The sequence below is a fragment of the Ixodes scapularis genome, unplaced genomic scaffold, assembly GCF_016920785.2.
Source record: "Ixodes scapularis isolate PalLabHiFi unplaced genomic scaffold, ASM1692078v2 PGA_scaffold11__112_contigs__length_91849675, whole genome shotgun sequence".
Classification (NCBI taxonomy): Eukaryota; Metazoa; Arthropoda; class Arachnida; order Ixodida; family Ixodidae; genus Ixodes; species Ixodes scapularis.
Window position 1 is genome coordinate 67,464,339 of NW_024609837.1, and position 22,441 is coordinate 67,486,779.

The 22,441-nt window shown below is 43.8% G+C and overlaps 1 protein-coding gene across 1 annotated transcript in view; it reads left to right on the top strand.

Annotated features, from left to right (window-relative positions):
- Positions 1–22,441, top strand: part of LOC120836837 (arylsulfatase B-like) — an 84,294-nt gene that overhangs the window by 20,968 nt on the left and 40,885 nt on the right. The window contains exons 3-5 of the mRNA XM_040205919.1: positions 18,900–19,012; positions 21,951–22,061; positions 22,140–22,265. Coding sequence (XP_040061853.1) covers positions 18,900–19,012; positions 21,951–22,061; positions 22,140–22,265 — 350 coding nt within the window. The remainder of the gene's footprint in view (positions 1–18,899; positions 19,013–21,950; positions 22,062–22,139; positions 22,266–22,441) is intronic.

The following is a 22,441-nucleotide window of genomic DNA, read 5'->3' on the forward strand; positions in this document are numbered from 1 at the left end:
CTGTTGCCCCCTTTGGTTACACCTTCTTCGGGACATTCTTTTATAGAACCCTGGCCCTATAGACCGATTTTGTGTGACGGTTGCCATTTTGAAATATCACGTAGTTGGGTATTGGGAGACAAAAACTAAATAGTTTAAGCAAAAAAAAAATTATAGTCAAGAAAAAATGTTACATATTGGTGCGAACCTGTTCAATTCGTTCACTATTTCATTGGCGAATAAAGCGATTGTTTTATTTTGCCCCAACACAGCTACCTCAAAATTCACCATGGCGGCCGCCACGAGAAAATAGTCGATATGACTAGGCTTCTATAAAAGAATAATCGGAAGTGTAAAGGAAGTGGGCAACGGAAGTGTGTAACAAAGCAAATAACAGAATTGCAACGCAAGAAGGTTAACATGCAGTTCCCCTGCCGAATTTTGGACGGAAAATTTAATTGGTGTACCAATTTGAAACTCAACTAATAACCTCAAAACAAGCTGCACATTCTACTCTCCAAATTTAAACCGAATTACACTTTTTTTTTACTTTAGTATGAATGACCCCCGACTAGTAGCGAAATTACTTTGCCCAGCTAAGAATCATATTTCACTAAGAAAACGTAACCTATAACATTAAGACTGTTTTAAGCTAGTTGGTTCATGTTGATTTCAAATCTTAAAAGCGCAAAACAACAAGGACGAGGAAGAAATCACAGACGTTACAGACAGGCGCCCTCTGTCTCGTGCGCGTTTTCTTCTTCATCCTTGTTGTTTTGCGCTTTTAACCTTTGAAAACAGTAAGATAACGAACTGCCGCCTTCATCCATGCGTACTTTCTTCAACCCACTTTCTCGTCCTAATTCTTCAAAATGTCTCACCTGTGTCACATTTTGCTGCTCTCAAATAATAAAAAAAAAGTTCAAGAAGTTCAAGGGGAGCAAGTGTTTTAGTCGGCTACAAAAATTATGTCGTCCTGGAAATATGAACTATTTGAACAGCTGCTGCTTTAAAAGCGCTTTCGCTCAAACTGGTTCGTTCGCTTTATTTCGCGTGTATCACTTTTTGACGACAGCCCGAGTTATACTTTTTTTTCATTTCCGTACTGTTTAAATGCTAGGACACCACAGTACAGGTCTTAATTCTCAAAGTCAATGAGACATTTACTCAATCGATGAAGTATCGATGCACTCGCGACGTGCGCCATTTTCAGGAAGTCGTCTACTGCGCATGTGCGTTCAGCGCAACACAGTAGCAGATAATGACAGTGGGATTCTGAGTTCAATCCTCATTCCTGCTCATTTCAATCTGGATGAGCATCGTGCCGGTGTGCCGTTGTGTAATCACCACTGTGTTATGCACGTTAATCACCCAAGGCTTGCAGTGGTGCTGCACAGGATGATAAAATGTCTCACTTATATACAGTAAAGCAACTACATTTTGTAGTAAATTTGTAACCATTTGAATATATTTATTAGGAAGTAATTGCAAAAGTAGTATGATCCCTTTTGGAACTACTCAAATTACTCTTAACCATTAATATTTTTCTATCGTCTTTGTTTAAAACTGGATAATTCTCCCAAACGCTTAATCTTTGGGAGAAAAACATTATTCTTTTGTGACATTGATTTCGGTTTGAATAGTTCGCTGATTATTAAGTGAATCATTTGCAATCTTGATAGAAAGCATGACCGAGCTCCCAGCTGTTATCTTTTTCGTTATTAATCACATTGTTAATATTATTATTATTCAACGTATTGTAGAATGTGCCCCACTAAAAATAACTAATGGCTATCTTAAACATTCTCTTTCGTGCTTATCACAACATAAATATTTATAATGTTTGAGGTATTTACATCTGCAATAGCATGCTCTTAATTGATACAGTATTTTTGTTTCCAGGTAAAGAGGTATTTTGGCAAGGGCTGCACCGCAGCGTTAATTTTTTTATTATTTATTTTTCTTTATTTATTTTTTTGAGGATGCGGGCGGTTGGGAGAAAGACAATTATTGCACTTCGTGGTTCCTAAAAAACAAGACCGTCTCTGAAGTGGCAGGCTGAAAGGTCAATCTCGCGGAAAGATGCTGAAGTTTATTTAAAAAAGGCAAGAAACAGTTAAAAAAATAAGGAACAAAAAACGATTCTATGCTCAGCGCACGTCATGGCAATTTATTAACATTAATGACGATCGATACTCAAACATTTATCATATACATGTTTCAGCTATAGAAGCATACATTTGAAAACTTGCAAAAGCAGCTTCCTTCGCGGTAGAAGAGCTCACCAGGCGTCTGTCTCCAGAGATGATGCACGGCCATCGTGCCGGTCAATGTCCGCATACTTTTTGGCAACCGTTCCTCCGCCACGCTGACGTCAAATCCATCAAGAAGCCACAACGCGGTGGTTCACAGTTCGATTTTTTCTTTTTCCATAAATATCTCTCGCATCAACTCTATCTTTCCCCTATTGAAGAAGTTGGTCAGTTTTTCGCTTTATTGAACTCCCCACCGCATCAGTGGCTCTCTTTCCATGACCCCGCCCCAAGAAAGTTCCAGATCACTCCCGAGAATCCTGCTTCAAAGGGGGGTGGTGATAGAAAATACGAAGTTTTCCTTTTGCTTATGCTGTGTAACAAGTTTATAACTAAAAAATAATGAAGTGTATTTAACCTCGAGAGCTTTCCTCGTGATGTCATAGAGCACAGGATGGCCTCGGGAGCATGGTTCAGGGAGTTTGGTATTGTGCAGACCGTTGTCAGCTCCACTTCAGCCAAGTAGAAGGCTCCAGTGTGGAGTCGTGCCGATCAGAAGAACACGAAGTGAACAACTTGAACTTCTTATCTGTATTTGCACTGATAATTCACCAAGAAGACGACTTGCACAACTGCGAGTTCGTCGCAATTTTATTGTTTTATTTCTCTGTAGGCGTTATACTGGAGAAGTGTGTTAATTGTGGGCTTACAAAAAGGGTATTCAGTGTCTTCTGAACATCCTTCAAGAACTTGTCTTCCCTGACCACCTGAAGCTTTTTTGAAGTAACCTGCACTCTTCTCTCTTTCACATTCTGTTTTTCGTGACTTTGCTCGTAACCCACCGAAAGAGGTTGACAGCACGCCACTCACTGGGGATCTCTTTTACGGGTGCCGCAACAGCTTTACAATTAGAGCTGTCAAGGCATCTGTGTCTGCGATGTTTGTATCACTAAAGGAGGGGTTTCAGAACTTTCAGCATCAGTTTCATGTTTGCGTGTTTCTTGCGCTGGTTTTGAAACCGGCTGAAATATGTGTCGTTTTGACAATCGTAAGTAACCGAAAGAGTGACGGATACTTTTGTTTGTTTGTTTGATTTGTGAGGGTAAAAGCGCTAAAAACAACGGTCAAGTAAAAGAAACGAACAACACAAAGCGCTGCTTGTTTGTTTGTTTTTTCAAGTAAAGGCCAATTACTTTTCTTCTCGAATAATCAAATAATCAGAATGAATACTTTTTTTGCCGCCAGTATTTGTAATTGTAATCGACTAACATTGTTCTTTTTTTTTTTTTCGAATAACGCGTACAAGATTGCAGTGCAGACACCAGATGCCCACGGAGGCTAATATTCCGCCTGCAGCCAGTGAGATTACAGCATTAGCAGATTCGAGCGCCAAAGGACCAATGACGAAGCAAAGATGGGTAATTATACCCTATTGAAAAAAAAACACGAGTTTAAACCAGTTTGGAGATGAACAGGCCAAACCCGAAATGAACTGGTTGTAGTGGAATTGTACCGGGCGATTTGGAAATGAAACTGTCGAAATTGGCCGAGCTTGAAAAATGAACTGGCCAAGCTGGCAGCTGAATCGGCAGAACTGTCAATTGTACAGTTCAAACTAGTAGTTAAAAAAAACAAAAAAACTAGTAGCTTGAACTGGCGACACAGGTTTCATAATGTTCAAGCTACCAGCCAAACAGTTTGAACTGGCAGTCGAACTATTCTAACTGGCAGTCAAGTATTTACAACTGGCAATGAAACTGGTCTCACGGTATGTAAACAAGTCATACCAGCGCAACTGGAGACACTGCTCGTTGAACTGGTCAAGCTAGTAGTATGCCCAGTTTAAAATAATTACCCACTGGAATCGATCCAATTGGTCTTTGTCATTTGGGTCGAGTTGGTTTCACTCTTCCTAATTTAGCTCCCAAGCTGAGAAATCCCAATAATCATATTTTTTTCTACATGAACGAATTGGGCTTTTACACTAGAAACGGCTCACAATGATAAAAAAAAAACAGAAACAATATGACAAAACAAGTGTTTACCAATTCCATAGGCAAAGAAGTATTTCTGTAATGAATCATGCCATAGCAGAGAAAATGTTACGCTTTTACAGTACATTTCTTCTGCGCAGATGTCGCATAACAGACTAGTAAAGCAAATAAAAGCTTCACTTTGACCCATGTACAGTTGTACCTAGTTTGCAACAATGGTTGGTGATAGGTCAAGAATTCAATGATGCAATCGCCTCAAAGGAGTTCATATCCCTCTCCCAGTCAATCGTTCCCACTTGAACTTTATAACTTCCCCTTTTTACCGCTGCCTTTATCCACCCTGGCTTGCAGCGAGAAGCCGCTTACAGCGCAAGTGCCCTAAAAGGTGGGGAGCCTCCCACGTGATGTTGAAAAACCGCGGGAAAATGACGGTCGCACCGGTGAACAAACTTGTGCCTATCTGAAATACGGAGTACTGGCCGCTCGTCGGAAGACAACTCGTAATAGGCAACTCGTAGCAGGGCCGTTCGTCGCACAGGGCAATTCGTCATAGGGCGATTCGTCACTAGGACAACTTGTTGAAAAACGGGAATTTTGAAATAGCGTTTTGTCTATAGGGAACGAAAAGCGTCGCCGAAGGTATTATAACCCGACGTTATTCTTAGCATTCACCTATATTTAAATGTTCGGTAGCTTTGTTATTCAGCTTGTGTGTATTGTCCTGTTTAGGGAGATTAGTCTCCTGTTTGGTTCTAAGTTGATGAACATCTTAGTTAGCCTTGGAAGCACAATGTATAATGCTTTGAGGATTACCTTGTTATCCACTTTCTAGTTCACAGTCTTTCTCTGGTTCCCCTACTGACAAAGGTTTTCATTCAGCTCAGCTTACAGGGTTTTGAAGAAGCATCTTGAAATGCGGCTTCCACGAATCGGCGGACTGCTATAAAATGTTTGGTTTCCCGTCAATCTTTGAAGTCGCCATGGAAATCATCCAGACGGAGAGGTGGGGAGATGCTACTTTTTCGAGGATTTTCATACACCGCCAACCGAAGAACTAAAACCAGTGTATACTGGATATGCCGGAAAAGGGAGAGCTGCAGAGGAAAAATAACAACCGTTTTTTCCAAGCTTCAAATTTTGAAAGCGACGAACACCACAGTCACGCTCCAGCCCATACAAAAATGTCCTATGGTCGGCTATAGAAAATTCTTTTTATTGTGGGCTTAAGCTATTTGGCCCAATTAGCTAAAGAATTTTCTATGGTAGTCTTTAGCATTTTCATGGTCGTCTTTATAAGCCTCTTTAGCTTTGTCTATGGCCCCATCACTGTTCAGACATAGCGCTCTTTAGCTTTTCCAATGGCTGGTTATAGCTGCCTATGACTTTTCATTTGATGCATTTAGCTTTTATACGGTCTGCTAAAGAGGATATATGGGTTTTCTTAAGGCTTTTAGCCAGCACACTCTAAAAGAAAAAATTCTTTACAAGTTCTCTCGACTTTTGAACGCTACATGGTAGATACACATACATCACTGAACACACAAGATACACACAGCACAAGCAGAAGAACCCCCCACACAACATCAGGACGCAGCGACACCGAACCCCCATTTCTGACTACTTACACTGAGTTCGCGCTACCTCTATATATGGCACACTTATTTTTGAATCCGACTTGGCCGGTGACTGCCGTTATTTGTCGCCTAAACACGGCGAGACGGTGCAAATATTACTCGTACTTAATACATTATTTGAATTGTCTCTTGGAATAGCCACCATCTCTTAATTAAAGACCTTGAAAAAAGCAATCGTAGATAATTAGGCTCATTAACTAAAATTTAATAAACATAATTTTAATAAGTTTGATTAATCATGTTCACAATGCAGTGATGAAAGCTATTGCGTGATTACACTGTTTGCTGTCACTGTAATCTAATTTCACTTCGGGGGGTAATAATTAATTTTAATTGTTGCACAAGTATTTCAATGGATTTTTCAAACAAGGAATATTACTGGGTGTCACGACCCGTTGCAACAGCAGGGAACATATTTTGGGTCATGCTTTGTCACCGGTATTACAGAAATTTAGTATTGCTTTAATTTTCAAACCTGGAGCGTTTTCCCTAAAAAAAGTAAGTGCCGGTAGTAATTTTTTATAGGCCTGTAAATAATATTTATTGGTTCTTTGTCTTTAGACTCGGGGCCATAAATTTTTCTATGGACGGTTAAAGACAATTTACTGGTTTTCACTCTTTAGACCCCGGGGCCATAGAATTTTCTATTGGCGGGTAAAGAACGTTTGTTAATTCCCAGTCTTTAGACACAAGGCCATATAATTTTCTATACGCGGATAAAGAAATTTTATTGGTTGCCGGTCTTTAGACACAAGGCCATACATCCGTCTATAGCTGGTTGTACCTGTATTTATGGATTTCTATGGCCGACTATAGAGGGCCATAGGGGCTAATAGTCTGCCACATAATTTTCCATAGACGACCATAGACCATATTTGTATGGGCCAAAACAATGATATCAAGGGCTTCATAAGGCTCTTGATATCATTGTTTTGCAGAGCAACGCAAGTTGTGCTTCACGAATTTTCTGGGCGTTCCTGGAGTCAAGAAAAAAGGAGCAAGCTATGAGGTAGCTGAAGCTCAGCCAAGCTGCAAGCGGGGTCGTTTCCACAAGGGTGTCTCGTAAGCGGGCCGGACACGACAGGCGACTTCGGGACATCCTTCATCACTATGACGGCACCAACAACTTGGATGTCGTCGAAGCATGTGCCAGAAGCATCTCATTGTAAACACTGGTAAAGTGCTATCATTAATAAAACACTTGTATTTACGCACCTGAGTGAGTACTCCTTTCTTATTAGGCACCAGGAGTGGTGCCAAGGTTATGGCGGTCAAGACATTATTACGCAGTGCCTATAAAAATTAGTACAAACTAATCTCATGGGTGCGGGAAAAAAGTAAGTAAATAAAGAAAAAGGGTCACTAGTAATTGAACTCACCTAAAAACTGGTCAATAAGCAACAAAACCCATAAAAAATATCAAAAAGAAATGTTTAATGAATTGTCATAATGACAAACCGCCCTATGACGAATTGCCCTATGTGACGAATAGCCCTGCTACCAGCTGTCGTGCAAAGAATTGTCATTTGACGAACGGTCCTACACCCCTCAAATACTCTACTCAAGATACTGTAGTTCAAATACTTTTTGAAGTATCTTGCTATCATGCAAATACTTTTGATCGAGAGTATTTGATACTCTATTTTAATTACAATTCCGAGTATCTTGCACTCATTATCTCAAATACATTTTTGACATTCCGCCATTTTTCGAGTTTTTCGGTTTGAAGTGGCGTGGGCGTGGCACGAGCAAACGTGAACATTCTTTCAACCGAGCAAGTCCTGTTGCTAGCTCCGATTAGCTGCGGTGACTTAGATTGAGCTCGTGAAAACATAGTTTTTTTGCCGATTGTGACTTATATTTCAGCCCAAATTTCGTACCATGAAGGTTTTCCCCTCGCTTTCCCAAAAGCGCCTTTTGTTTCCTTAGCGTTTCCCCCCAAAAAATCCTCAAACAAAAGGTGTGGTTTTACAGAAGTAAAGATGCCACCCTGAGGCGCAACGCAGATCGGGAAACGACCTACGACAACAATGCAGACTTGAGTGTCAAGAAAATACAAATAGAAGAAAATAAGAAGTAAACACACGCACACACAAAAAACATTTTTTTTTGTATATTTGACCCCGCTGGGGCAAAACGTCGAGGTTTTCCTTTTATTTTTGTCGTCAGTTCGTCACCTATTGCTCTCGCGAACACTGCCTTGAAGCGAACATTGATAAGCAGAGAACAGTAAACGGAACGTACTACGAGCTGGATGACCTCTCAAATGCGAACAAAGTGTCCCCCAACGTTGAGTGCCTTTCTGAATAAAACCTACTTGAAGAAGGCGCGACCACTGTCATGGCTAGTATGTGGGTTCTTTTTGTTATCCATTCACTCATATCCGTATTTCAAGTTCCTTTATAGTGAACTCCTCATATAGGAAATATGGACTGTAGTTAAGCGATGCGCCCACAGGACGTGATATTCAGCGATGTTAATGTTGGCGGGGCGCTCTGACCTGTTCGTCACCCCCACATTTCGGTATTTACCCAACACAAGGCCTGTGCACATGCCCACAGGCCTTGTGGGCATGTTCATGTCATCTTTTTAATAAAGCGCGGGGCACAGTGTAATGTAAAAATACCAACAATTCGTGAAGGGACGTTAAGTCCCGGATCTCTCCGGAAAGCACTCGTCAGAGGATGCGAGCTTGACCCCCTTGGGATTTTTTGCTGAGCTGGGCACTGTGCATGCTGCATTTTTCATGCAGGCCGGAGTGATAACAAAAGAGCCCCTTCTCCACCTCACCCGAGAGCACGACCTCCAGCCGAACGCTAAAGCCGCGTTCGGTTAAGTCAGCCGAGCGGTGAGTCATTGTATTCTTTGTCCCCATCCATGTGGTTTTAAAGTCAACCGCTTGGGGCGCCAAGGTCTGATCTCCAACCGTTGCAGCAGTTGCGGTGAGCGGACGTGTTTCCTGGTTCTCCTCGAGCATCCGAAGCTAAGTGCCAGTTTTTCTTCTTTTCTCTCTCTTTTTTTAAAAGTTGATTGGAAGTGACTATGCGGTAGCAGTATTAGGTTTGAACAGCAGCAGTTAACGTTAGTTTCGCAAAGTAGGCTCGGTTTGAATTTTTGGCGGGAAGGGACGGTTTGTTCCCGGTCTAAACATGGGTCTGGATTTGGGTCGGCATGACAAGGGTGGGGACGGGTTGGTGCAGTGCGAGGGGTGTGGGAGGTGATGTTACCTAGAGGAGACGGATTTCGGGAGCATGGAGGAGGCGGCGGGGATGAGTTTCGAGTGTCGGCTTTGTGTGAAGCTTCAGCAGGTAACTGGGGAATGGGAGGGTAGAGTTCGGGAGATTGAGGCCCAGCTTAAGGCAGAAGGAGAGAAGCGGGTGGGTCTCGAGGCCCAGGTAGAGGAGCTGACTAGGCAGCTTAATCATGAGAGGGAGCAGCGGGTCGGCCTCGAGAAGCAGGTGGAAGAGCTGGGGGAAGTATGGAAGGCGGGTTTAGAGGAGCGTAAGAGGGAGTGTGACAGTAGGGTAGAGCGCCTGGAAGGGGTAATTCGAGCGAGTGAGAGTAGCGAGGGAAGAAAGGAGGAAGTGTCAGTTCTAGCGGGACAAACCACCAGTCTGCAGGCTGGGGTCCCTGGTGGTCGGGAGTCCGGCCTGTTGGCAGGCGGGCTCGACGACGCTGGAGAGCTGATTGAACTTCAGCTCAATGGTGCCTTCGAGCAGCAGGCGTCGGGCAGTCAGGTGACAGGAGATAAGTCGCAGGACAAAGGCGCGCAGGCACCAGGGGGATCTAGGGTACTGGTAGTGGGGAGCTCTAACGTAGCACGGGTTAGGAAGGGTGTACATAACAGGGTGAAGGGAGACCAGAGGGTAACCGTAGAGGTCCAGCCAGGGAAGTGTATGGTGGATGCTATGACCGCAGCACGTGAGGGGGTGTGGGATAACCGGGAGGGAAGGAACCTAGTAATAGTTCATGCGGGGCTTAATGATGTGCTGAAGGGTAGGAGCCAGAACCTCGGAAAGCAGCTAAACATGGGAATACGTAAGCTGAGGGACGTGTCTGAGAATGTGCCTGTGGTTGTGTGCACCATTCCAGAAGTTCGGGGGCAGTCCGGGTTAACGGAGAGGAGGGTTGTCGAAGCCAACGGAGTAATTAAGGGCATGAGTCGACAGCTTCGGTACGACGTAATGAAAGTAAACAAAGAAGTGTACGAGGCTGGCTCCCGCCCTTTTGCAGATGGCATTCACTACAGTGAGGCCACGGGTTACAGCGTGGGGGATAGGATGGGCCGCACGGTGACTGCTTTTTTGGGGGGACCGAGGGTCCTGGGGGTACTGAAGTAATTGAAAACCCAACCAAGTCAGGAGAGGCACCCAGGGTTAAAAAGAGGAGAAAACGTAAGAACAGGTATAAAAAAACAGCACAATCAGACATTGGATATATTAACATGCAGGGTGGTAGAAATAGGCTAGAATGGGAAGAGGTAGAGGAGCAACTAAGAAAGGAGGATTTAATGGTGTATGGGTTTGTGGAAACACATCTCAGAGACATGGAGCAGCCAGCTTGCAACCCTGACTATGTGTGGGAAGAATGCAACAGAATGGAGGGAACGAGGAAGGGAGGTGGAATGGGAGCATTTATTAAGAAGAATATGACCTTTCAAAGGATCAGAAAGGAGTGCGCCGAACATTTGTGGCTGAAAGGAAAAGTCGCTGGGGAGTCAACAGTCCTTGGAGTTGTTTACTTATGGACAGGGGCAGGTGCTAAAGAGGAAAACAGAAAAATGATTGATTGCATATCGAGAGACATTAGTGAACTAGGGGAAGGCTCCGAAATAATTATTATGGGAGACATGAATGCCCATATTGAGGGTCTGGAGGGGTATATGGACTCAACTGGAAGCATATTACTAGAACTGGTGGAAAAACATGACTTAGTTTTATGTAATACCAGTCAGAAGTGTGACGGGCACATAACTTGGGAAACTGGCAATCTGCATTCAACTATAGATTACGTACTCATGTCACACAAAATATATGGTAAGTTACAAGTAATGAAAATAGATGAAGAAGGTTCCAAAAGTCTTCGTAGTGATCACAAACGTATTAAGCTGAATTTTTCCAAAGAAGTAAATGCTGAAACTAGACAACATAATTCAAAGCAAACTTTCTGCAGCGACAAAGAGTTGGAAATAGTTCTTGAAAGAATAGAGGCAGCAGTTTCAGGGCAACGATATACAGATTGGACCTATGAGAGCCTAACTAGGCTTTTTGCTCTAGAACTAGGCAAAGTTAAGAGTAAACGAAAGGGGAAGCAAGGACATATACCAAAAAGTTGGTGGGACAAAGAAGTGAAGCAAGCGATACAAAAACGTCAGGAAGCATCTAGAGAACACAGGTATTCCAAGCGTAGTGGGGAGTCCGAAACGGAAGTAAAAAGAAAATGGGACAATTTTATAACATGTCGCCGAGAGGCATCCAGTTTGATCAATGCGAAAATTCAGAGAAAGGGTGAGGAATGGATGAGTTATGTAAGTAAGAAAGATAGAAACGCTGCCAAGAAGTTTTGGGAGCACTTGAACTCACTCGGAGAAGCAACTCAAGCTAGATAGAGGTTCATACTGTCGCATCAGGGAGATCAATTAGAGGGAGATGATGCGATACCATATATAGGAGCAGTGATGGAGGAGAAATTTCGGGAACGGGTACATGTGGGAGATAGGAGAACCGAAGGAAGTAGCAGTCCAGTTTGTGACATCGCGGATTTTGGACAAAGAATGTGGTTGTGTGCACCATTCCAGAAGTTCGGGGGCAGTCCGGGTTAACGGAGAGGAGGGTTGTCGAAGCCAACGGAGTAATTAAGGGCATGAGTCGACAGCTTCGGTACGACGTAATGAAAGTAAACAAAGAAGTGTACGAGGCTGGCTCCCGCCCTTTTGCAGATGGCATTCACTACAGTGAGGCCACGGGTTACAGCGTGGGGGATAGGATGGGCCGCACGGTGACTGCTTTTTTGGGGGGACCGAGGGTCCTGGGGGTACTGAAGTAATTGAAAACCCAACCAAGTCAGGAGAGGCACCCAGGGTTAAAAAGAGGAGAAAACGTAAGAACAGGTATAAAAAAACAGCACAATCAGACATTGGATATATTAACATGCAGGGTGGTAGAAATAGGCTAGAATGGGAAGAGGTAGAGGAGCAACTAAGAAAGGAGGATTTAATGGTGTATGGGTTTGTGGAAACACATCTCAGAGACATGGAGCAGCCAGCTTGCAACCCTGACTATGTGTGGGAAGAATGCAACAGAATGGAGGGAACGAGGAAGGGAGGTGGAATGGGAGCATTTATTAAGAAGAATATGACCTTTCAAAGGATCAGAAAGGAGTGCGCCGAACATTTGTGGCTGAAAGGAAAAGTCGCTGGGGAGTCAACAGTCCTTGGAGTTGTTTACTTATGGACAGGGGCAGGTGCTAAAGAGGAAAACAGAAAAATGATTGATTGCATATCGAGAGACATTAGTGAACTAGGGGAAGGCTCCGAAATAATTATTATGGGAGACATGAATGCCCATATTGAGGGTCTGGAGGGGTATATGGACTCAACTGGAAGCATATTACTAGAACTGGTGGAAAAACATGACTTAGTTTTATGTAATACCAGTCAGAAGTGTGACGGGCACATAACTTGGGAAACTGGCAATCTGCATTCAACTATAGATTACGTACTCATGTCACACAAAATATATGGTAAGTTACAAGTAATGAAAATAGATGAAGAAGGTTCCAAAAGTCTTCGTAGTGATCACAAACGTATTAAGCTGAATTTTTCCAAAGAAGTAAATGCTGAAACTAGACAACATAATTCAAAGCAAACTTTCTGCAGCGACAAAGAGTTGGAAATAGTTCTTGAAAGAATAGAGGCAGCAGTTTCAGGGCAACGATATACAGATTGGACCTATGAGAGCCTAACTAGGCTTTTTGCTCTAGAACTAGGCAAAGTTAAGAGTAAACGAAAGGGGAAGCAAGGACATATACCAAAAAGTTGGTGGGACAAAGAAGTGAAGCAAGCGATACAAAAACGTCAGGAAGCATCTAGAGAACACAGGTATTCCAAGCGTAGTGGGGAGTCCGAAACGGAAGTAAAAAGAAAATGGGACAATTTTATAACATGTCGCCGAGAGGCATCCAGTTTGATCAATGCGAAAATTCAGAGAAAGGGTGAGGAATGGATGAGTTATGTAAGTAAGAAAGATAGAAACGCTGCCAAGAAGTTTTGGGAGCACTTAAACTCACTCGGAGAAGCAACTCAAGCTAGATAGAGGTTCATACTGTCGCATCAGGGAGATCAATTAGAGGGAGATGATGCGATACCATATATAGGAGCAGTGATGGAGGAGAAATTTCGGGAACGGGTACATGTGGGAGATAGGAGAACCGAAGGAAGTAGCAGTCCAGTTTGTGACATCGCGGATTTTGGACAAAGAGAATGGGTAAAGGCGGAACGAAGAGTCCCTAGTGGCACGTCGACAGGCACAGATGGTATCCCTATCAAGCTGGTGAAGAATTTGTGTCCTGAATCTAAGGCAAAACTTAGGGAGGTAGTGAGTACCATGATAACAAAAGGAAATATTCCAGATGAATGGAGGCTTAGTAGGATTAGTATGATATATAACGGAAAGGGAGATAAGTCTGATATTAGGAATTATCGTCCTATAACCGTGACACCGGTTATTTAAAGGTTGGTAATGCAGGTTATAAAGAACAGACTGGAGGAATGGGTAGATTGCGAGGGCATACTGGGCGAGTTACAGAACGGGTTTCGGAAAGAAAGTAGGTTGGAGGACAATTTATTTTCTCTAACACAGTGTATAGAAATAGCGCAAAAAGAAAACAGACTGCTCTGGCTGGCATTTCTGGATATCAAGGGTGCCTATGACAATGTGAACCAAAGAAACCTGTGGGACATAATAGAGAACTTAAACCTAGATGAAGGACTAACAGCACTATTAAGGAACACTTACAAAGATAACAAGGTGATTATAACATGGGAAGGAAAGGCGACAGGGAAAATAGAGATAAGACGAGGCCTTAGGCAGGGGTGCCCGTTATCGCCTTTGCTGTTTATGTTGTATCTGAGAGGATTGGAGGATAGACTAGAGAAGAGTGGGCTTGGATTCAACCTTTCTCACAGTAAGCTAGGCCTAAAAAATTCAGCAATCCTTACCGGGATTGATGTATGCGGATGATATTGTACTAATGGCTAACAACAGGACAGAGTTGCAGGAATTAATGAGCATCTGTGGTAGGGAAGGAGAGGAATTAGGTTTAGAATTCAGTAGCGAAAATTCAGCAGTCATGATTTTTAACGATGATGAAGTTGAGAGGCTGAAGATACAGAATATTACAGTTGAGAGAGCTAGTAAATACAAGTATCTAGGAGTATGGATATGTGATGGTGCAGAATATCTCAGTGAGCATGAAAAGTACATAAAAGGTAAGGGCAACAGAAATGCAGCTGTAATGAAAAATAGAGCACTTTGGAATTACAACAGGTATGAGGTGGTAAGAGAGATTTGGGTAGGGGTCATGGTGCCTGGCTTGACTTTTGAAAACGCAGTGCTATGCATGGAATCCGAAGTGCATGCGAGACTAGAAATAAAAGAGCGCGGAGTAGGTAAACTGGCTTTGGGGGCACATTGCAAAACGCCAAACCAGGGAGTACAAGGGGACATGGGATGGGCATCATTTGAGAGCAGGGAAGCGGTGAGCAAGATAGAATTTGAAGATCGGTTGAGGCAAATGGATGGGGAGCAATGGGCACGAAAGGTTTTCAGCTATTTATACATGAGGAGTGTAGACACAAAGTGGAGACAGCGCACTAGGAAATTAAGAGGAAAGTTTTTAGGCTATAGTGGAGATACGGAAAAGCAGGTCTCAGTTAAGAAGAAAGTTAAGGCCATAGAAAGAGATCGGTGGCTAGACGGAATGCAGACAAAGACGGCTCTGGAAAGCTATAGATTAAACAAAACAGTTATTGCCAAAGAGAGCATTTATGACAATTCTAGGAGAAGCTCATTGTTGTTTGAGGCGAGGACGGGTGTTCTGCGAACCAGAACATACAGAGCGAAGTACCAGGAAATGGATACTGTGTGCACTGCTTGTGGAGAGGAGGACGAGACGGTTGAGCGCTTGATACTCTACTGTAAAGGGCTTCACCCTATGCCTACCGAAGACAAATTAGATTTAATAAAGTCATTGAGTTTTACAGACAGCGAAGGGAGAGTGGATTTCAAGACTGTAGAGATTACCAAGCAAATACCAAGTGAATGGTGGCAGAAAGCGAGAGAAAACCAGGTATTTTCTTATTAGCTGATGGCAAGGGGGTTTTATAGCCTCACTTTCTTTGCAGTGCGGGGTGAATATAGAGTTCACATTTAAGGATTCTAAGCTTAAATGGTAAAACAAAATTGCTGGGTGGCGTAAGCTACCGCCCAATCCAAAGGGCTTACCGGATTCATCCATCCATCCTTCCTCCCCAATAGCTAAAGCGACATCTTTCTTCTTGTCCCAGAAATGTTTTGTGACATCTATCAGTGATATTTCCACGCGCGCTGCCCAGCGGGCGCGTGGCCGAATGATTACCGCGCTTGGCTCTCGCGCGGAGGCTCCGGGTTCTATGCCAGGGAGCGGACTCCTCTTTTATTTATTATCTCAACTTGATATTCTCGTAAGTTCGAGAATATTGCCGTCTGATCGAAATACGAATGTTCTGCGCGCTGAACTTTCTACCCTAAATGTTACAGAAACCGACGCGTGTACAAAAGGTGCTCCAAGTGGCGGTCCGGAGACAATCTCGCCCCAGCGCTCGATCCTGCTGTTTCGCCGGCATGGACGCCTGCGACGGTAGCTTTTCACTATTCTGTTTTGGGCACATGTTCGCCCCGATAAACGTTCAGTTTATTCGGTTATTCGCCGCCTCATCATTTGTTATGCGTGATAATATCCTGTTGGACTGCATAAAATAGCCCTAGGATATACTTTTTTCCCGTTTTGTGCTGTTGCGAGCTAATAAACCACTCTGGTAACCCAGATTTGCGCAGCTGTATAATTGCCGTTGTCACTGACGTCGATACAAATGAAGCAATACGGAAGTATCTTTAAAAGTAATTGAATTACATTTCGAATTATTTGTACTCTACTCAAGATACTTTACAATGGAAGGAACTTAAGTAGTATTTTAAATACTTTTAGGAGCAGGTATTAAGTAACTTAACTTAAATACTTTTATCGAGTATTTTGTACAACGCTGCCGGTGAGTCAGGCGCCTGGAATGCGCTGGTGCCCTGGGACCGGAGATGATGCAGTGTCCCCACGCGCAGCGCGGGTGCCTTGAAAAGGGAGAGCTGCTCACGTGCTATGACAGGGAGCGCGCGGACTGATCAGCGCGGCCCTCGCGCCCGTTCCAAGCCCCAGTTTTGAGCCGCCGTCGGCGGCAACTCTGCAAAAAAAAAAAAAAAAAAAAGATTTGGCAGATCTGGTGTGACGGTTGAGACTTTGTTCGCGCTGCTGTTCTGCTTGGGGAGGTAACAAGTTGTCTTCAAGCTGTATTTGTATAAGACAGTTTGCCGGAGCCTTGAGCACTGCCTCTGCCGATGGTTCCTGTGACTCACGACGTCTTCCACCTGAGTTCCACTCGCTCGCGGGCGAAACGGCTGCTTCCCAGAGAGGCGTGTTTGGAATTCGCTTCGTCCTCACTGCAGCGCGGGCAGTGTCTCTATCTCTGCGCCAGCGAGCCAGGTAAGCAAGCTAGACCATTTGGATTCATTTCCATAGTCGGGTGCATGTGAAACTGAACCATTTAGCACCCCGGTTTGGATCAGCTATGCCATTAATACAACCGTCAGTGTACATGCATCTTCAGAGATCCTCTACCACAGTGGTTGCGAGTTGCACAGCGGACGACGAACTGGGGAGGCAGGAAGGGGCCGTAACAACAGCAGGATATTTTCACTCCTAGGCGTTGCTTTGCGTAAAGGCTGAACCGCATGTAAGCGATTAGGCGAGCGACGGTGACAGCGACGAGAGTCAGCGACGAGCGACGATTTCCCACGGTCGGTCGTTGCGTCGCTCGTTTTTTTTTTTTAATTTCTAGAAATCGTCGCTCATCGCCTTGGTCGCTTGGTCCCTTCGCTTTCATGCGGTTTGCCCCGTCGCGCGAGTGACCGAGCGAGAGCGAGGCGGATCACCGTCGCCTGTCTCGTCGCTCATCAAATCGCCTACATGCGGTTTTTACTTAATTGCCGCGAGACTGGTACCACATCTGCGATTGGCACACGCGTCCATATTCCCTCTTATACTGTTTATGATAGTGTATATTTTTTATTCCTGGCATTAGTTACATACCGTTTTAGAACAGACGGGTGCAAAGAAATCTAGCATGGTTCTAATTTCTGGTGTTTATTCTTATTTCAGATGCCTTGGGGCATCTGCCCCAAGGCATCTGATATTAGCCACCACCGGAACCCCGACACTCCAGAAGATGTGGAGAATCTCGCCAACCGGCTGGGACACATGGATAATTTAATGACAATTTTTTTACATTGTAAATATGTTATGTTTACTTTTGCGGTCCGAAGTATGTGTATTTTTATGTATGTGGAAATAAAGTGAATTTGATTAATTTTCGACCTGTATAATCAATATGATCAGTTAAACTCGTTTAACTGCATGGAGTGGACCAGTATGCACAGTTGTACAGTAGTACTAGTATACACATTTTCACAGTAAGAGCGGTATGCACAGTTACATAGTAAGACCAGTATGCACAGTTTCAGTTTGTCCAGTTCAACCAATTTAATCAGTGGGAATAATCCTGTTTGAACTGGCCCAGTTTGCAAAATTTTTCAATAGGGTAACATACTTAGCCACGCCCCTCGTTTCTTCAGCTGTCGTTGACTATAGAGACCCAAAGCCGTAAGTTCTTTTTGTGGGACATTGAGTTGTTTGAGTTCAAGAAAAGCACGAAAGAACAGGAAGACGTCCTCCATTCCGACTTTAATTGACTTTTCTCTTTATTTTTGTATTGTTGTTCCTGGTGTTCTTGGCGGAGGTAGTTGCGTTGGTGTTGTTGTTGGTGGTGGTGGTGATGCTGTATTTGTTGTCGCTGTTGGCGTTTTTGTTGGTGTTCTTTTGTCGTAGTACTTTATAACCGCAATATCTGTAGTGATTACGATAATATAATCTATCGGTTCGTTCTTGGCTTCAAAAGCGAATTGTTACGGAAAACGCTGGAGAACATCAAACAGCGTTAACCTTCTACACTCTAACCCGGAACAAGCTTTCGGGTATTCTCTCGCCGGTTTGTGGCGCCACTGTTCATCGCAGCCACGCTTCTTTGATGGAAAACCTTAAAGCACGTGTTGCTCTGTACACTCTAAGAAATGCCTGCGTGTCTACTTACCCGCGGAACACTCAAAGAGCCGATCTCTGCAATCTACAAAATCAGCTCAGCGAATGACGAGGCGGAGCATCTGTTTAGACCTCAAAATTAATCTGCGCTGTGGCATTACGCAATGCGATCATGACGCTCTGCATTGTGTATTGGCACATCGCAGACTTCATTTTGAGGTCTAAACAGATGTTCCGCCTCATCATTCGCTGAGCTGATTTCGTAGATCGCAGAGATTGGCTCTTCGAGTGTTTTGCGGGTAAGTAGACGCGCAGGCACTTCTTAGAGTGTAGGAATTAGAGTTCGGTTATTTTTGTTCAAGAGGGTTAATTCCAAGTCAGATTATACAATTATCTGTAGTTAAATATTAGCAAAGTGTTAATTTCTGTCATTTTTTTCGCAGCTTTTGCTCGATGCACGATAGTCCATTAATTAATATTTAATAAAAAAAAGGCAGAATCTGGTCGAATTTTCGTGATTGACTCCAGTGCTCTACTCTCGACTACACATGTTCTGTGTTTAGTTACGATTTATTTGGGCCATGCAAGGCAACAGTGGTAGTCACATTCCTTCTTTTATTGCATCCCTTAAACTCCAGGCATGCAGCACAGCGTCCTATTACCCGCACAGCCATTTGGACTACCTCTGGACGTAACAATCATGCCACAGCACTTCAAGAATCTCGGATATGAGACTCACATGATTGGCAAGGTGACCTAACGCGCTTTATGCAAACTATACTTCTTTTTTGTTACTTGACTTGTTCTTAAATATAATCTTTATGCACTGAGTTTGCGGGCTTTTATGAAACTGAGCGCTGCGTCACGACCATACGCGCGTTAGCCAGTTGTTTTGAAACAATTATCACCGCCATCCGTCACGTCACACCATTATCAGAAAAGTGGACGACTGAGCATGTCTACAGGAGCAAAACGCGCTTAGCTCAAATTGCCACGGATGGCCACTTTGTGCGGATCGCCACGGGCCAACAGGAGCACCTGCGTAAGGGTTTTATTCTTTCTGCCCGGCCTGGCACGCCATCCAGGGTAATATTCTTTCTGCTCAAATTATAATATTAATAATTATCATCATCATCATTAGTAGTAGTAGTAGTAGTAGTAGTAGTAGTAGTAGCAGCAGTAGTAGTAGTAGTAATACTAGTATTAATAAAAAGTGTCCGACGCGATCGCAAGGGGCGGAGTTGGGGTGAAATGGTCAACGGGACAAGACGTAGTCGAGGTGAGGTTCCGACGCCACCAAGGGTGAGTCGGACCGAGAAGCACAATTCTTGCAAACTACTCCACGCCTACCGGAGTTGGGGTTGTTTTGAGTCTCTTCTCTTGCCTCGTTCCTTCATCCGCCGCTCAACTCCGTTCCGTCTATCGTGCGGGTGTCATACCTTCAAAGATAGGCGTAAAGATGCCGAACCGACCACAAGTACCGATCAGCGGTCGGTGTTCAAAGTCCTCCCTTAGCCGGTGCAAAGTCCGGACCTCAAAACAGTTTCGGAAAGACGGCTGTCTTGATGATTCAACAGCTACAACGCGACGAGAACACTGCATGACAAAGGAACCACTGATTACGTGGCTGACCTTTTGCAAAATCGTTTCAATAAAAATTTAAATGTAGCTGATTATTAAATAGCAGGTTAAATTTGAACCTGGGAGCAGTGCTGTGATACCGGAAAAGAGTAACAAAATACATCACTCTTTACTTGCAAAATAAAGGAACGCGTTACCGACCTACCTTACGTCAGAATAAAAGAAAAGCGTTACAGTTACGCTTATAGACGAAAGGCAACGCAAGTTACTTTTGCATTACTTTTTTTTTTTTGTAAATTGACGGTAGCAGCGTTGTTGCTGTTGTGTTGGAGACAGCCTTTTTGTGACAGTGGGACAAGGGCGTGGGTGTCGGGGTTTTTGCTAAAGTGGGACTTTTTGGGTGGCGAAATGCAGGTAAACTTTTGAAGGGATGTATAATATAACTGCAATAATTAATGACTGGGCGTCTATACTTTGCTTCAGCGCAGGCACGTAGCTAGGGGGGGGGGGGGGGGGCGGGGGCCATGGAACCCGGCCCCCCCCCCCCCACCGAAATCGTGAAATCGTCTAATTTGCTGAGACCTCCTCTCCCCCCTCCCCCTCATACAGCATTTCGTCATGGGCGCCCCCCCCCCCCCCCCCCCTCCTTCCCCCCGGAACAAGATCCTGGCTACGTGCCTGCTTCAGCCTACATCTAGACGCAGCCGACACTACGAGCTAAGGGGACCGATCATGCAGCATCAAAGGCGCGAGTCACAAGACGCTTTTTGCTAATGATTGGTTCAGCCATAATATAACTCGTAGAGACACATGACGAACGCCATGATGGTTACAATAATGCAATTTAATGCAAAGGTGCACGTGAGCTGGACAAGAATGACGAAAATAATCCCCGGAGAAGGGGAAAAACGGGTACAAAGGAAGAGCACTAATCTCCAAACACAGCTAGGTGACTGGTGCGCGACCCCAAAATCCGCCATGTCCTGGTATCGAGCCAGGGACCTGGTAATCCCTTGAGAAAGGGATCGCGCACCAGTCACCTAGCGGTGTCTGGAGATTTGTGTTTGCCCTTTTCCCCCTTGTTCTTCTTCTCCAGGGATTATTTTCGTCGACCATGATGGTGCCCTTTTGACGCTGTCCGATTGTTCCCATCAGCTCGTAGCGACGGCTGCGTCTGGGGTTAAAAAGGCCGACGACAAGACTCGAGATTCTGCAAGGCAGAAGATCCTTTTCAACATGGATGAGGAGGAAACAGGCAACGGTGGACAGGGTAGAAGGGGGGAGAGGAGGAAAATTGGAAAGCTCAGACTGGTCGTCAGGCTTTAAGGTAAAACGAAGAATTGAAACACGGAAAAAATTAAAGTGTTCTTCATTTCAAGTCTTGAGAACAATATGTAACGAGCAACGTAACTACGTTACCCATTACTTGAAATGAGTAGCGTAAATACGCTACCTGTTACTGTTTTAAAAATGTAACGAGCACGTTACTAGATTACTGAAAAGAGTAACGCATCTCACGCTACTACGTTAATTGTAACGCGTTACCGCCGACACCACTTGCGATTCATTGAAGAATGCGATTAGAAGAATTTCGCTTCTTTTCTTTCAGGCTACTTTATAAGGGCAAATCAGATGCTTCCATATTATGTAATCTATATGTAAATACCACTAAAAACAAAACTCCGCTACCAATTTAGGCTTAAGTGAAAAACGCGGCGAACTAAAATCAATTCTCCGGCATTTTAGATTTGGAATATTTTAGATAGGCTCACTGGACGCCATATTTCACTTCAACTTGTCTGCAAAGAGCAACATTCTAGATTGTGTGGAATTCCACACAATCTAGAATGTCGCGTTGAGGAAACGCTTTAAGGAAGCGTTGTGAAATCTCAATTCAACCCGCGTTGTGTATTCGATGGATATGAACTGTTGACATTCAAAACACTGACTAGGTGGCGCAAGCAGCCGCTCAATTAAAAGGATTCCGCCGCATGCATCTATTTATTCATTCATCATCAGCTGTGACGGCCAATTAATGCGACGTATACGATTCATGTCTGAATTTAGTAAAGGCATTCCGGATAAAAAATTTTTTTTTTATCAATCAGTGGAATCTGGGAAACTACAAGCTTACGTACACGCCAACCTACAGAGGATTTGATAGCTTCTATGGTTTCTACAGTGCTGGAGAAGACTATTACGACCACACCGTTACCAGTGTGAGTGCTCAATAGATCTGCATTTCGGTTGTCAGTCGGGAAACAAGAGACTGAGAACCTTATTTCTTCCTTTTTTAGGATGGCCAAATAGGACTCGATTTTTGGCTCAACACCGAACCACTACGGAATGTAAGCGGAAAATATTCGACTCATCTATACACGGAAAGAGCGAAATTCCTCATTGAGAACCGCAATGCTTCAAAGGTAATAAAAACCGCGATCAGTCAGGAAGACAAATACAGATGTGATTTTTTTTTCTCGCTAACTCAAACATACATTATGCCATCTGTTTTGTTATGCGAGTTTTATAAATGAGTCGAGTAATATTCTCTCTCGGAAGCTGTTGAACTAATCAGATCACCAAACTAAAAACTATCTCT